Source organism: Panthera leo, chromosome D3, assembly GCF_018350215.1.
Source record: "Panthera leo isolate Ple1 chromosome D3, P.leo_Ple1_pat1.1, whole genome shotgun sequence".
In the NCBI taxonomy this organism is placed as follows: Eukaryota; Metazoa; Chordata; class Mammalia; order Carnivora; family Felidae; genus Panthera; species Panthera leo.
Genome location: NC_056690.1, coordinates 28,892,235 through 28,905,690, shown reverse-complemented (window position 1 = coordinate 28,905,690; position 13,456 = coordinate 28,892,235). Strand labels below are relative to the sequence as shown.

General features: G+C 49.1%; 1 protein-coding gene across 2 annotated transcripts in view; it reads left to right on the top strand.

The window, feature by feature from the left end:
• KLHL22 (kelch like family member 22) overlaps positions 1–13,456 on the top strand; it is a 40,657-nt gene that overhangs the window by 15,724 nt on the left and 11,477 nt on the right. For both annotated transcript variants that reach the window (XM_042910134.1, XM_042910135.1), the window contains exons 3-4: positions 598–763; positions 5,794–6,512. In XM_042910134.1, coding sequence (XP_042766068.1) covers positions 598–763; positions 5,794–6,512 — 885 coding nt within the window. The remainder of the gene's footprint in view (positions 1–597; positions 764–5,793; positions 6,513–13,456) is intronic.

Sequence of the window (13,456 nt, the reverse complement as noted above, 5' to 3'; positions counted from 1 at the left end):
ACTCTCCACCGCTCCCCTCTCCCAGCTTGGTGCTCCTAGATCAGATGCCCAGTTGTGTTTCTTCCTAGCATTTCCTCACTCAGAAATGCCTTGTTCTTTAATTGCTGTTCTCTCTAGCATCCAACTCCATGTAAGTAGGAATCTTACACTTTACTTGACTGTTACACCTTTGACTCTGATTGGTATAGTTAGGCGCTCAGTTAATATATTTTGAATGGAATGAGTTTTATTGTTTCCCATTCATCCATTCTTTCATGACATGCCCTGGGCTGCTGCTGTGATCCAGGAAGTATATCATGGATACAGCAGAAAGCAAGCTGGACATTGTCCCTGTCCCTAAGAGGCTCATTCATGACACCTTGCAGCCCATGATGGTGATTTCTAGGATGGCTGTCCAAATTTGGTCAGGAGTTTGTGGGCACCTTCTGTGGCAAGCATCAGTGCCCAGAGCACAGAGTGAGCTGATACTCTATTGCACGTCACTGCTGGGTCAGCCTGCCTCCTGTTCTGGATGCTCTCACTCTTTGCGGCCTGGGCTGGCATTCTGATTGATAATACATTGATACGACAACACTGTTTCATGTTTTTACTTTGCAGAGGGATGTTTGCTGGAGGATTGAAGGAGATGGAGCAGGAAGAAGTCCTGATCCACGGCGTGTCCTACAATGCCATGTGCCAAATCCTGCATTTCATTTATACCTCTGAGTTGGAGCTCAGCCTGAGCAATGTTCAGGAGACGCTGGTTGCTGCCTGCCAGCTGCAGGTGAGGCTGCCCTCGCTCCAGCAAGGCAGACCCAAACCCAGGGGTGTTCTGCAGGTATCTGCAGGGCAGTGGTATGAGGAGGATCAGCAGGCGAAGATGCCAGGCAGCAAAAGAGCCTACAGGTCGGGCAGAGGCTCTTGGGTGGTACATGGCTCAGCCAGTTCTGGGCGCTGAAGCATAGCTGCTCCAAATGCCTCCAGGTCCAGGCTCCTTCTCTGCCTTTGCCCTCTGCTCTTCTGCTGGTTACTTTCCTTCTACCTGGCCTCTCTGCCGCTCAGAAGATCTTGCATGTAAACACGGGGGCCGACCCTGAGGTGGGTACGTGATGTCCTTCGTGCCCCAGCGTCCGACAAAGCTGAGCTCCCATGGTTGCCCAGGCCCTTTCTGCTCGTCCCCCCACTTGGCTTTGTCAGTCTGTTTGAAACCACTTTCCTTTTTGTCATTGAACTTTGAATAGTTGTTTTCCTACAGAACGCCGAAAGTTTTCTGAGGCTTTGACAGTGTGACTTATATTTTAGAAGGCTGTATTAGCTCGGCAGTGTGGGTACAGTCACTCAGGGGTGGGCCTGCCTGTGCCTTTGCTCTCAGGAGCCATCATCAGATGGTTTCCTCTGGCTGGAGAGACTTCTCGCCTTACATTTGTTGAAAGTGAAAATGAAATGCTATGGTGAGTTTATTATCCTGACCTTTTCTCAGGTCAGAGCATGTTTGGGGCCATCAGAAAGAATGCAGTTCTGGAAAACCAACCTGTTTAGGGGTGTCAGGAGGCCCCACCCTGCGTGGCAGGGCCCCGGCAGTTCCCTGCACATTCACTCACACATGGGCGGGTGGGGGGCCCGTACTTGTTGGGTTGGTTTGACCACAGCTCTTCCTATGCCACGAGTGGGTAGAGCCAGTGCTCCTGAGCACTTTAGTGTCTCTGAGGTCATTGTGAGGGGTAGCACGGGATGGGCATCCCTGCTTCACCTCGAGCAGCCTGGCTTTTGGGGATTTGATTTTTAACATATTGGGATTCTATGCAATGTTCCTTTTTTTTTTTTTTTTAATGCTCATTTATTTTGAGAGAGAACAAGCACGTGGGAGGGGAAGAGAGAGAGGAAAGAGAATCCCAAACAGGCACTGTAAATGTGGAGCCCAATGAGGGGCTTGATCCCACAACTCTGGGATCATGACCTGAGCCGAAATCAAGAGTCAGATGCTCAACCAACTGAGTATCCCTGGTGCCCCTGCAGTTTTGTTTTTTGTTTTTTATTTGTGTGTTTTTGGGTTTTTTTGTTTTTTGTTTTGTTTTTAATTTTATTCAAATCCCAGCCAGTTAACATACAGCGTGGTAATGGTTTCAGGAGTAGAATTTAGTGATTCATCACTTACATATAACACCCAGTGCTCATCCCAACAAGTGCCTTGCAATGTGGTTTTTAAAGCAAGTTTGACTTGGCATAAGAGTTCCAAGTCCATAGGCCCACCAGGGTCCTGTTTGTTCATGTAGCCAGTGACCACATTCTCCCCTTGCGCTGTGCCTTGCACTAATTCAGGATCACACTGTTTGTGGTGTCCCCAGAGACTTGGATTTGAATCTCAGTGAGACTGTCACCACTGGGTAACCTCTAGCAAGGACTCCTTTCTCCGAGCCTCTTGTGGGCTCCTGCACTGGGCAAGCCTGGGGTGATTCCTCTGTGAGCTTCCCCAGCAGAGGGTCCACTGCTGTGACCATGAGGATGGAAAGGAGACAATGACATGGCCCCTGGATTCTTCAGGAGCTGCTTCTCCGACCCACTGAGAGCTGTTTGCTCTCACTTTCAATCCTGAAACTGGTCCTCAGTGTCCTGGTCCGTGACAGATCAGAAGTAGTATTTTAGGAAGACAAGGCAAAGCAGAAGTGCCTGCCAAGGGAGAAAACAGGTGGTCAAGTGAACTTTTAGGGCTTAACAAAGCACAGTGGGAATGCTCCATGTGGGGCAGACGCATTCCTGGCACTTGGCAGGTTTTCCTTCAGCTCTCATCTTGTGACCTGGCAAGCACTGAGTATCTTGTGAATGTGAAAAAAATAAAGGTAAAAAGATTTTAAACGTTTATTAATAAGCTTCACATACCAGCAGAATTATTGTATGTGCAATGGTTAATTTGTTGATGATAAGTGAGATATTCACATTAAAATTTTTTTTAATGTTTATTTTTGAAAGAGAGAAAGAGAGAGAAACAGTGTGAGTGGGGGTGGGGGAGGGGCAGAGAGAGAGGGAGACACAAAACTCAAAGCGGGCTCTAGGCTCCACACTGTCAGCACAGAGCCCCATGTGGGGCTCATACTCACGAACTGTGAGATCATGACCTGAGCCAAAGTCGGATGCTTACCGACTAAGCCACCCAGCACCTCAAGGCATTTCCGCTTTTAGGGCTATTCTAAAATCCTGTTTTCCTAAAGAACTTAGCGATGCTTGGGCAGCTTTCCCCAGAGCCCTCCCCTCTGTCTCCGCCCTGCCTTGCTCTGGTTGTTTAATCACCAGGTGGCCTCTAAGCCTGTGGCTCACTTCTCAGCTCCCACCTTAGCAGTGTTGTCTCTCGCTCTCCTTCCGTCTCATTCGTTCTTCTGCACGATTGGACACGGGCAGGTGCCAGCCACCTGTGACCCCTGTGCTAGCTGGAGTCATGCGGGCCTCTGCCCAGTCAGGGTGGCTCCCAGCCTTTTAAGAACTTAGTGGGATTCCCAGGATGGGTGCTAGGCAAGCGTCTGGAACGCTCTGCTGGCAGTTCTTAGCGCGTGGGTGCTTCAGGGCCATCTCCTGGGGAAGGGGGTGGGTTCCCTGGGCCTGCATCTTTGGCTGAGCCTGCAGTTGTGGGGGTTGTGGCAGGACAAGAGAGCTGGATGTTTCTAGAGAGCCTGGGTAGGGGGGGCATGAGTCCTAGGTGCCTTCCAAACCAGGGGTAATTGATACAGTGGCCACTGTGCTGCTTCCTGATTCTCTGGAGATTCAGTACTTCTGATCTGAAAGGTTTTACTCTGTGCCAGGTAGTTCCTGGGTACCATCTCATCTTCAACTTACTGCTCTCCACTTTATTTTTTTTCATTTTTATTTTTTTTGAGTTAATTATTTTTTTTTTGGTTTTCTTATTTTTTTTAATATAATTTATTGTCAAATTGGCTTAAATACAACACCCAGTGCTGATCCCAGCAAGTGCCCTCCTCAATGCCCATCACCCATTTTCCCCTCTCCCCCACCCCCCCATCCACCCTCAGTTTGTTCTCAGTATTTAAGAGTCTTTTGCAGTTTGCCTCCCTCCCTCTCTGTTTGTAACTATTTTTTTCCCCTTCCCTTCCCCCGTGGTCTTCTGTTAAGTTTCTTAAGATCCACATATGAGTGAAAACATATGATATCTGTCCTTTTCTGACTGACTTTTTCATTCAGCATAATACCTTCCTGTTCCATCCATGTTGCTGCAAATGGCATGATTTCATTCTTTCTCATTGCCAAATAGTATTCCATTATATATATAAACCACATCTTTATCCATTCATCGATTGATGAACATTTAGGCTCTTTCCATAATTTGGCTATTGTTGAAAGCACTGCTATAAACATTGGGGTACATGTGCCCCTATAAATCAGCACCCTTGTATCCCTTGGGTAAATTCCTAGTAGTGCTATTGCTGGGTCATAGGGTAGTTCTATTTTTAATTTTTTCAGGAACCTCCACACTTTTCCAGAGCAGCTGCACCAGTTTGCATTCCCACCAACAGTGCAAGAGGGTTCCTGTTTCTCCATTTCCTCGCTAGCATCTATTGTTTCCTGAGTTGTTAATTTTAGCCACTCTGGTGTGAGGTGGTATCTCAGTGTGGCTTTGATTTGTGTTTCCCTGATGATGAGTGACATTGAGCATCTTTTCATGTGTCTGTTGGCCATCTGGATGTCTTCTTTGGAAAAGTGTCTATTCATGTCTTCTGCCCATTTCTTTACTGGATTATTTGTTTTTTGGGTGTTGAGTTTGGTAAGTTCTTTATAGATTTTGGACACTAGCCCTTTATCCGATATGTTATTTGCAAAATATCTTTTCCCATTCCGTTGGTTGCCTTTTAGTTTTGTTGATTGTTTCCTTTGCAGTGCAGAAGCTTTTTATCTTGATGAGGTCCCAATAGTTCATTTTTGCTTTTAATTCCCTTGCCTATGGAGATGTGTCAAGTAAGAAATTGCTGCAGCTGAGGTCAAAGAGGTTTGTTGCCTGCTTTCTCCTCTAGGGTTTTGAAGGTTTCCTGTCTCACATTTAGGTCTTTCATCCATTTTGAGTTTATTTTTGTATATGGTGTAAGAAAGTGATCTAGTTTCATTCTTCTACATGTCCAGTTCTCCCAGCACCATTTGCTAAAGAGACTTTTTTCCATTGGGTGCTATTTCCTGCTTTGTCAAAGATTAGTTGGCCATACATTTGTGGGTCTAATTCCGGGTTCTCTATTCTATTCCATTGGTGTATGTGTCTGTTTTTGTACCAATACCGTACTGTCTTGATGTTTACAGCTTTGTAGTAGAGGGTAAAGTCTGGGCTTGTGATGCCTCCTGCTTTGGTTTTCTTTTTCAGTATCACTTTGGCTATTCAGGATCTTCTTGTGGTTCCATACAAACTTTAGGATTGTTCTAGCTTTGAGAAGAATGCCAGCGCGTTTTGATTGGGATCGATTGAATGTGTAGATTGCTTTGGGTAGTATTGATGTTTTAACAATATTTATTCTTCTAATCCAGGACTGCTCTCTACTTTAATCGCTTCTCTTATAAATGAGGAAACTGAGGCTCAGAGAGGTTAAGAATGTTCTACAGATCTCTTTGAAGCCCAGGTTTAAACCCAGTCAGTCTGCAGTGAGCCCCAATCATCTCTACTATTGGGGGAGAGCAGCTGCGCCAGGCCTCCACTTCGGGAAAGGTCAGGGGTGGTGGAAGGGGGCCAGCTGTAAACAATAGCTTCGCGTCCACTGTTATCCTCTGTCTCCCTCACTCAGACACTGTTCCCAGCCCAGGCTTGAATGGGGCTTGTTCTTTTCACAGATCCCAGAAATCATCCATTTCTGCTGTGATTTCCTCATGTCCTGGGTGGATGAAGAGAACATCCTTGATGTCTACCGGCTGGCGGAGCTGTTTGACTTGAGCCGTCTGACTGAGCAGCTGGACACCTACATCCTCAAAAACTTTGTGGCCTTCTCTCGGACTGACAAGTACCGCCAGCTTCCCCTGGAGAAGGTCTACTCCCTCCTTAGCAGCAACCGCCTGGAGGTCTCCTGTGAGACCGAAGTGTATGAGGGTGCCCTGCTCTACCATTACACCCTGGAGCAGGTGCAGGCCGACCAGATCTCACTGCACGAGCCCCCCAAGCTCCTTGAGACCGTGCGTTTCCCCCTGATGGAAGCTGAGGTCCTCCAGCGGCTGCACGATAAGCTGGACCCCAGCCCACTGAGGGACACGGTGGCCAATGCCCTCATGTACCACCGCAATGAGAGCCTGCAGCCCAGCTTGCAGGGCCCTCAGACAGAGCTGCGGTCGGACTTCCAGTGTGTTGTGGGCTTTGGGGGCATTCATTCCACGCCATCCACTGTCCTGAGTGACCAGGCCAAGTACCTGAACCCCCTGCTGGGAGAGTGGAAGCACTTTACCGCCTCCCTGGCCCCCCGCATGTCCAACCAGGGCATTGCGGTGCTCAACAACTTTGTGTACCTGATCGGAGGGGACAACAATGTCCAGGGCTTTCGTGCCGAGTCCCGGTGCTGGAGGTAGGCATGGGTGCTTGGCTGAGACTTGGTCTGTGGGTGACGCTGTGGTGCAGGAGTTGTGGGCCCAGGAGGCTGCTTATGGAGTGGGGTCTGCAAGGGCCGAGGCTGTAGCCTTTTAAATTAATCTTGTGGCTCGTCGGGGTAGGTCTGTTTTGTGGAGTAAAGTCCAGGTTAATTTGGAGAGTGAGGGCTGTGGTGAGGCAAGGAAGAGGGGACCCAGCATGCTTCCTTTCGCTGTTCTTTTCCTCTCAAACCCACTCACCATGGGTCATACCCACTGTCTTGTTGGTGAGGGTCTAGGTTGTGATTGTGCACTTGGACTGGCCAAACACAGGGAGGGGACCTAGTTGCCAGGAACACTGGGCAGGGCAGCTTCTCCTTCCATCTCGCCCTCTCCAGCTTTGACATGTATCGTCCAGGGCTCCCTCTGCTAGGCAGCTCTGCCCTCTGAAGCACAGGCGTTGGTGGAGGATGGCTTCCGGTCGTCCCTCCCTCTTCTGCAGTGTACAGTTCTCAGCCTACGGGACCCAAAAGACAGGCATCGCTGAACCTCGTGCCAGGTTTCACCACCCTTGCCTGCCCTGTCGTCAGTGGTGTTGCCGGACATGGGGTCCCCCGAGGTCCTCTGAGGAGGCAGTTTTTCAAGAAGGAGTGGGATATTGTGATGTACTATATATGTTTTTGCTATATGTTAGGTCTATATCCACAGTTTCTGGTTCACAGCTCCCAGAACTCAGAATTTCCTAAGGGAGGAGAGTGCTAATTTTGTCTTGTGTTATGTTAATGAGGTGACTTTGGAAGACCCCAAGTGTAAGGGGGTGCTGGTTACTGGGAGAACCAGCCCTGTGTTTAGAGGGTTGGAATTTCAGGCCTACCCGCTGACCTTGGGGAGGGCAGAAGGGCTGGTGGCTGAGTCAGTCGCCAGTGGCCAGTGATTTAATCAATCGTGCCTGTATGGTGAAGCCTCCATAAAAACCCAAAAGAGGGGGTTGGGAGAGCTTCGGGATTGGTGAACACCGAGTTGGAGGTGCTGGGAGATTGGCACACCTGGAGGGGGCAAGGAAGCTCCCTACTCTTTCCCCAGACCTTGCTCTATCTATCTCTTCCTGTCTGGCTATGGCTGTTCCTGATTTATATCCTTTTATAACAAACAGGTAATCTAGTAAATACGTTTTTCTGAGTTCTGTGAGCCGCTCTAGCAGGTTAATTGAAACCCAAGTAGGGGTTCATGGGAACCTCTGATTTATAGCCAGTTGGTCATAGGCACAACCTGGTGCTTCAGAGTGATATTCTGAGCCAGAGGGGGTTATTGGAACCTCCAGCTGGTAGCTCGTAGGTCAGAAGCATAGTAAACAGCCTGAGCTTGTGAGTAGTGTCTGAAATGGGGACAGGTGGGGTGGGGAGGCATCTTGTAGACTGAGCCCTTAGCCTGTGGGATCTGATGCTTTCTCCAGATAGATAGTGTTAGAATTGAGTTGAATTGTAGGACTCAGTTGGTGTTCCAAGAATTGCTTATTAATGTGCAGAAAGTGTTGTGGTTCCCCCCACCCCTACCCCCCGCCACCGCCCTGCCCCAACACGCATTGGAACTGAGTACAGAAACCCAAAAGAGGGGGTTTTGTGGACTGTCATGGTCTGTAGGATGCTTCCAGCTCTGTCAGTCTATGGAGCTATGATCTCACAAATCCACTTTTGAGGGCAGAACAAAGAAACCAACGCAGATCCCCATAGCCTCAGCTACCATTAGGTGTCTAGGGCCCCTCCACTGTGCTTTGGCTTGATATCGTGGGATTTGGTGCATGTGGGAAGTCTCCATCTTCTGTAGGCTGAAGGAAAGCTGGCATTGCAGAGAGGGAGATTGCCAGCTGCTTCCATGGCTGTGAGGTACTGACCAAGTTCATGTTCATGTTTCCATCTTTGGGGGTGGAGGTGGGATCTGGCCTGGCCATGCCCCATGAGGGCCCCAGCACTTCTGCTGGGAAGAAATCACCTTTGTTAAACTGATGAGACGCAAAGCTTGGCAGCTCAGTTGAGGTTAAACAGGAGGACATGCTGAGTACAGAAAGGAGGAAACAATACTTTGATTTTCTCTCTAACAGAATAACCTCCACAGTGGGTGTGGCAGCACCAGGTTCAGCCTTCCCTTGAAAAGCCTCAAAGCTTCCTTTTTAGGGGCCTGTTTCTTTCACAGTGGGAGGGCCAAAGCCACATCTCCCTGCTGAGGCAACCCACAGACCTACAAAACAGACCTCTCCAGGGTGTTATGGTCACCAGCCTTTAGCATACAACGGGGTGGTTGTATGCCCACTGGGAGGCCAGCCCTGGGGCTTTCCCAGAGGGCCATGCCGGCAACAGTTGGGGCCACTGCCTGCCCTTAGTCTGCCCTTTTACTGCTTTGATGTCCGTTGCACTCAAGACTAGTCTAAATTCCCCATTGGTGAACATGTGCTCTGAGTCCCAAGCCAAACTCTGGAAAATGCTAGTATCAGCACCAGTGTTTGATAACCATGGCCTCAAACTCCAGTGAGAAGGTTAGGTCACTGTGGCAGGTAGGGTTGGTGAGGCCTACCTGGCAAGGGGAGGTATCTCAGAAGGGTTGGGATGCAGTATCTGCCTGGGGTGATGGGGTGGTGGTGAGGGCCCTGGTGTCTGTTCTCTCTATAGGGTGAGAGTTCCTTTAATCTCTTCATAGACTTTTAAAACTGCCAGATGGGTCTTAATTTGAATGGTCTAAGAGTTAGGTTCTCTTCCCTCTCCCCTTCCTTAATTTACCAGCCTTAGGGTCTACAGACTCTCAGAATATGAAAAGACAAAATTTGCAGTTAGTTAGAGTTTGCATTTTGAGGCTTGAGGGTTTAACAGATTATATCAGAACACTGGTATAGGAGCTGCATATAGGAAGTTAACTCTCTTGGAGCAAATTTTATTTGTACCCCTCCCCCACCCCGCTTTCAAAAGTCCACATTATTCCACTTTGCTTTCATGAAAGACCTATGTTAGTGCCTATTTTCACTAACCAGTAGAATTCCAAAGAGGATTTTCACTTTTACAAAAACAAGACGAAAAGAGAAGATCATGTTCAGCATTGGTTTAGCAGTGAGCCTTTATAGAGGAGCTTGCACCCTTAGCGAGATGGCCCTTCCAAGTGCCTTCCCCAGGAATGACACCCAGCATCTCAGCACCAAGTGGCCATAGCTTTGAACTCTATTTGTAAGCATCTGTGCTTTATCTCCATTTATTTTGTGCATTCATTAGCAAGGTGTGACTTCAGGTATCAGAAAAGCCCTGAGAACGGTTATTTTTTGGGCCTGGGAATGCTCAAATTTTTTTCCATGTAGACTAATTGTAATTGCTCTGTTTTATGCCATTTCAACTTCTGAAAGGTTTCCAAGAACACCCTACTTTCAGATGGGAGAGGGCAGAGCCTGTACTGATATGCCTTACCTGGGAGTGGCTTTTTGCCCTCTGACCTTACTTAGAATAGCCACTTGTTTTTAACGTGGGGCATTCCCATGTCTGTTTGTATTTTAAAATATATTTTAAACATTTCTTTGATTGTAAGGGACTTCATTAATAGTCATAGGAATGTTGGAGCGCCTGGGTGGCTCAGTTGGTTAAGCATCTGACTTCAGCTCAGGTCATGATCTCACGGTTTGTGAGTTTGAGCCCCGCATCAGTCTCTGTGCTGACAGCTCAGAGCCTGGAGCAGCTTCAGATTCTGTGTCTCCCTCTCTCTGCCCCTCCCCTGCTCATGCTCGTGCTCTCTCTCTCTCTCTCTCTCTCTCTCTCTCTCAAAGAATAAACAAACATTAAAAAAAAAAGTCATAGGAATGTTGGGGCACCTGGGTGGGTCAGTCGATTGAGTGTCCAACTTCAGCTCAGGTCATGATCTCACAGTTTGTAAGTTTTGAGCCCTTCATTGGGCTCACTGCTATCAACATAGAGCCCACTTCGGATCCTCTGTTCCCCTTTCTCTTTGCCCCTCCCTGCTCTTGCACATGCTTTCTCTCAGAAGTAAATAAACATTAAAAAAAAAAAAATAGCCATGGGAATGCTTAAGTTGTGGAAATACAGAAGAAAAACGGTCTGCTCAATTTAACAAGGACTCCAGAGCGTTTTGTATCCACTGTAGCTTGAGCTTCCGAGTTTGCAGTAGGGTGATCTAAATTCTGCCTTAAAGTGACTAGAACTGTTTATATCCTTCTGTAGCTAGTTTTTATTAGAAAAAATATTACTTGAGAACTTATTCTGACAAAGTAGAAAATCAAGAAAGAAATGTGGAATACAGGACACAGTGGGGAGATAAGAAATGAGAGCAACTGTGATTGTGTCTAAATTACTGATGTATGGTGTGTGTATGTATTGCGTGCGTGTGTGTGTGTTAAATCTGAAACTGCAAATCCAAATGAATGCATCTGAGGCAGCTGTGAGGGCCGGAAGGAAGCAAGCGGAAGCATCGGGTGGGTCTTGCTTGTCTCACTCTGGTGGATGATGCTGACTTGCACTTAACTAGAAACGGGGTTGGGGGAACATGTACATGAATGAGTGTTGTACACAGGAAAGGCAGTGGGAAGCGCCATCCCAGTCAGTTGGCAGGGCCTCACGAGTGCCGAGCCCCTGGACTGGCTTGGGCTCCGGTCCCCAGCTGGACCTTCAACTGGCTGGGCCTCTCGTCATTGAGTTCTTAACCGCCACCTTCTTGGGAGGCCCTTCCTGGTCCCCGTGAGAGAGCTCTGACCTCCCGGCCCCCTCTGCCCAATAGATTATGATCTCTGAGTAGATCACCCTCTCTGTACCTCAGTTCTTGTCCTTTGTGGCGTTTGTCATTATATGGAGTGCTTGCTTACGTGTTCTCTTTAGCCTGCTTCCCATCTACAATGGAAAGAAGGGTCCTGGTCTGGAGTTTGCCTCTGGATTCGCAGCACTGAGCACCGTGCCTGATCCATGTTGGGTCGCCGGTGAATATTTGCAGAGTGACTGAATGATTTCACCTATGGTAATCTTTGTTCAATTCACTGATCCCTGAGTTACAGCGAAGTCTAGGAATACAGACTTGAGTCAGTCTTAACGAAGTCCCTTTCTGAGCCCTCACGATAGCTTTTGGAGGCAGGTGGCATCCCCCTGTTGGCCAGGTGCGGAAACTGAGTGAATGTCAAGGGAGGGAAATCAATGCCCAGACACACCCAGCTGGATGGGGCAGACCAGCTGTCCATCCTGGGTCTGTGTGACCCACATGCGTGTTCTTTCTCTCCTGTTGGCCCCAACCCCTGAGCACCTTGTTTCCTATCATTCCTGTCTGTCAGGGAAGAGCTGGCCAAAAGGTGCAGGCAGGAAGAAGCAGCTGCCTAGCGCATCTGGATGAAACTTATCTCTTCACCAACCAGTGTGGGGCACAGACCCAGACCAAAGCAAACTTTGCTCACTCTCTAATGAGCCAGTTGAAGTTCAGCTTGTCTTCTTGGGGTTGGTCTTTCTGTGGAGAAATAACCACTTATCTGAAAGCGGCTGTAATTATGCATGAGCTATTGAGCAAGGAGGCTTCAGAAGCAGGCACTCAAGATGCTGGTGCCTGAGTGGATGTCCAAGGGAAGGGGACAGATGCAGGTCAGGGGAAGAGTGGGCTTGGCCCTTGGGCTCTCAGGGTCCTGGTCCCTCAAGGTTCTGTAATCGTCTGTATTGACCCAAGTAGCATACTCGCCAGTGTGCCCCACGGAGTGCCAGGCCTGGGGCATGGAGTGCGGCAGGGCTGAGTGCTGGCAAGGTTGGTGTGGACTGGGCTGTAAGGGCCTCCCCAGCTGCTAGGCTAGTGAGGATTTTGGTGTGAGTGGGGGCTTTGCTGCTGAGGGTAGGATCGGTGGGCAGAGGGAGTGTGGGGTTCCGTTCAGGACCGGTGAGCAGCCAGCTGGAGATGGTTAGGAGGCCTTTGCAGTGTGGGTCTGACATGCAGGAGGAGGAAGTGAGGGGTGATAGCTTGTCTCCTGGAGTGATTGAGATCCCGTGGGTTGGGCATGTGAGGCCCCTCAAAGGCAGATGAGGGGAAGCACGACCTCAGGGGGGCTATGGGAGGGGGGCAGCCACACAAAGCAGGTCAGAATGAAGTTGCTTGGGGATACGACTTTTTAAAAAAATGTTTGTTTTTGAGAGAGAGAGTGGGCGATGGGCAGAGAGGGGTACAGAGGATCCAAAGCAGGCTCTGCGGTGACAGCAGAGAGCCCAGTGCGGAGCTTGATCTCCATGATTTGAGCTGAAGTCAGACACTTAACCGACTGAGCCATCCAGGCACCCCTCTCCATCAGCCTTTTAAAAAATCATATCCCCGGGGTGCCTGGGTGGCTTAGTTGGTTAAGCATCAGACTTGGCCCAGGTCATGATCTCGTGGTTTATGAGTCCCACGTGGGACTCTGCATTGACGGTGTGGAGCCTGCTTGAGATCCCCCCCTCCCCCCGCCCAATCTCGCTCTCTCTCTCTCTCCCTCTCTTTCTACTCCTCCCCCATTTGTGCTTTCTCTTGCTCTCTCATGATAAATAAACCTTTAAAAAAAGGTTGATGGAGAAAGAGAGATGTGGGAGATGGCTCTCATTCCACCAGCTGGCAACAGGACAGCTTAGGAGAGGTACCTGAAGTGATGGAGGTGTGGTCTGTGACAGGATGCTGGCAGACGACTCTGGAGGGAGTGCTGGCATTGGCCATAGGCCGGGAGGCTGTTGTGCCTGTCCAGGGATGGGCATTCTTCAATGGGGATGGGACTGTGGGGACCATGGATCTGGATAGGTGAGATGGGGCAGCCTGGGGTGGACAGATAGGTGGGCTAGAAACCCCCCATGAGGTCACCCCTAGAATATGATGGCATCATGGGCAGAAACCCGAGTTCCTGGTCATGCTTTCCAGGCTCCATGCTGGGGACATATCCGTGTTCAGGCATGTAGTGGCCTGCTGGTGTGGC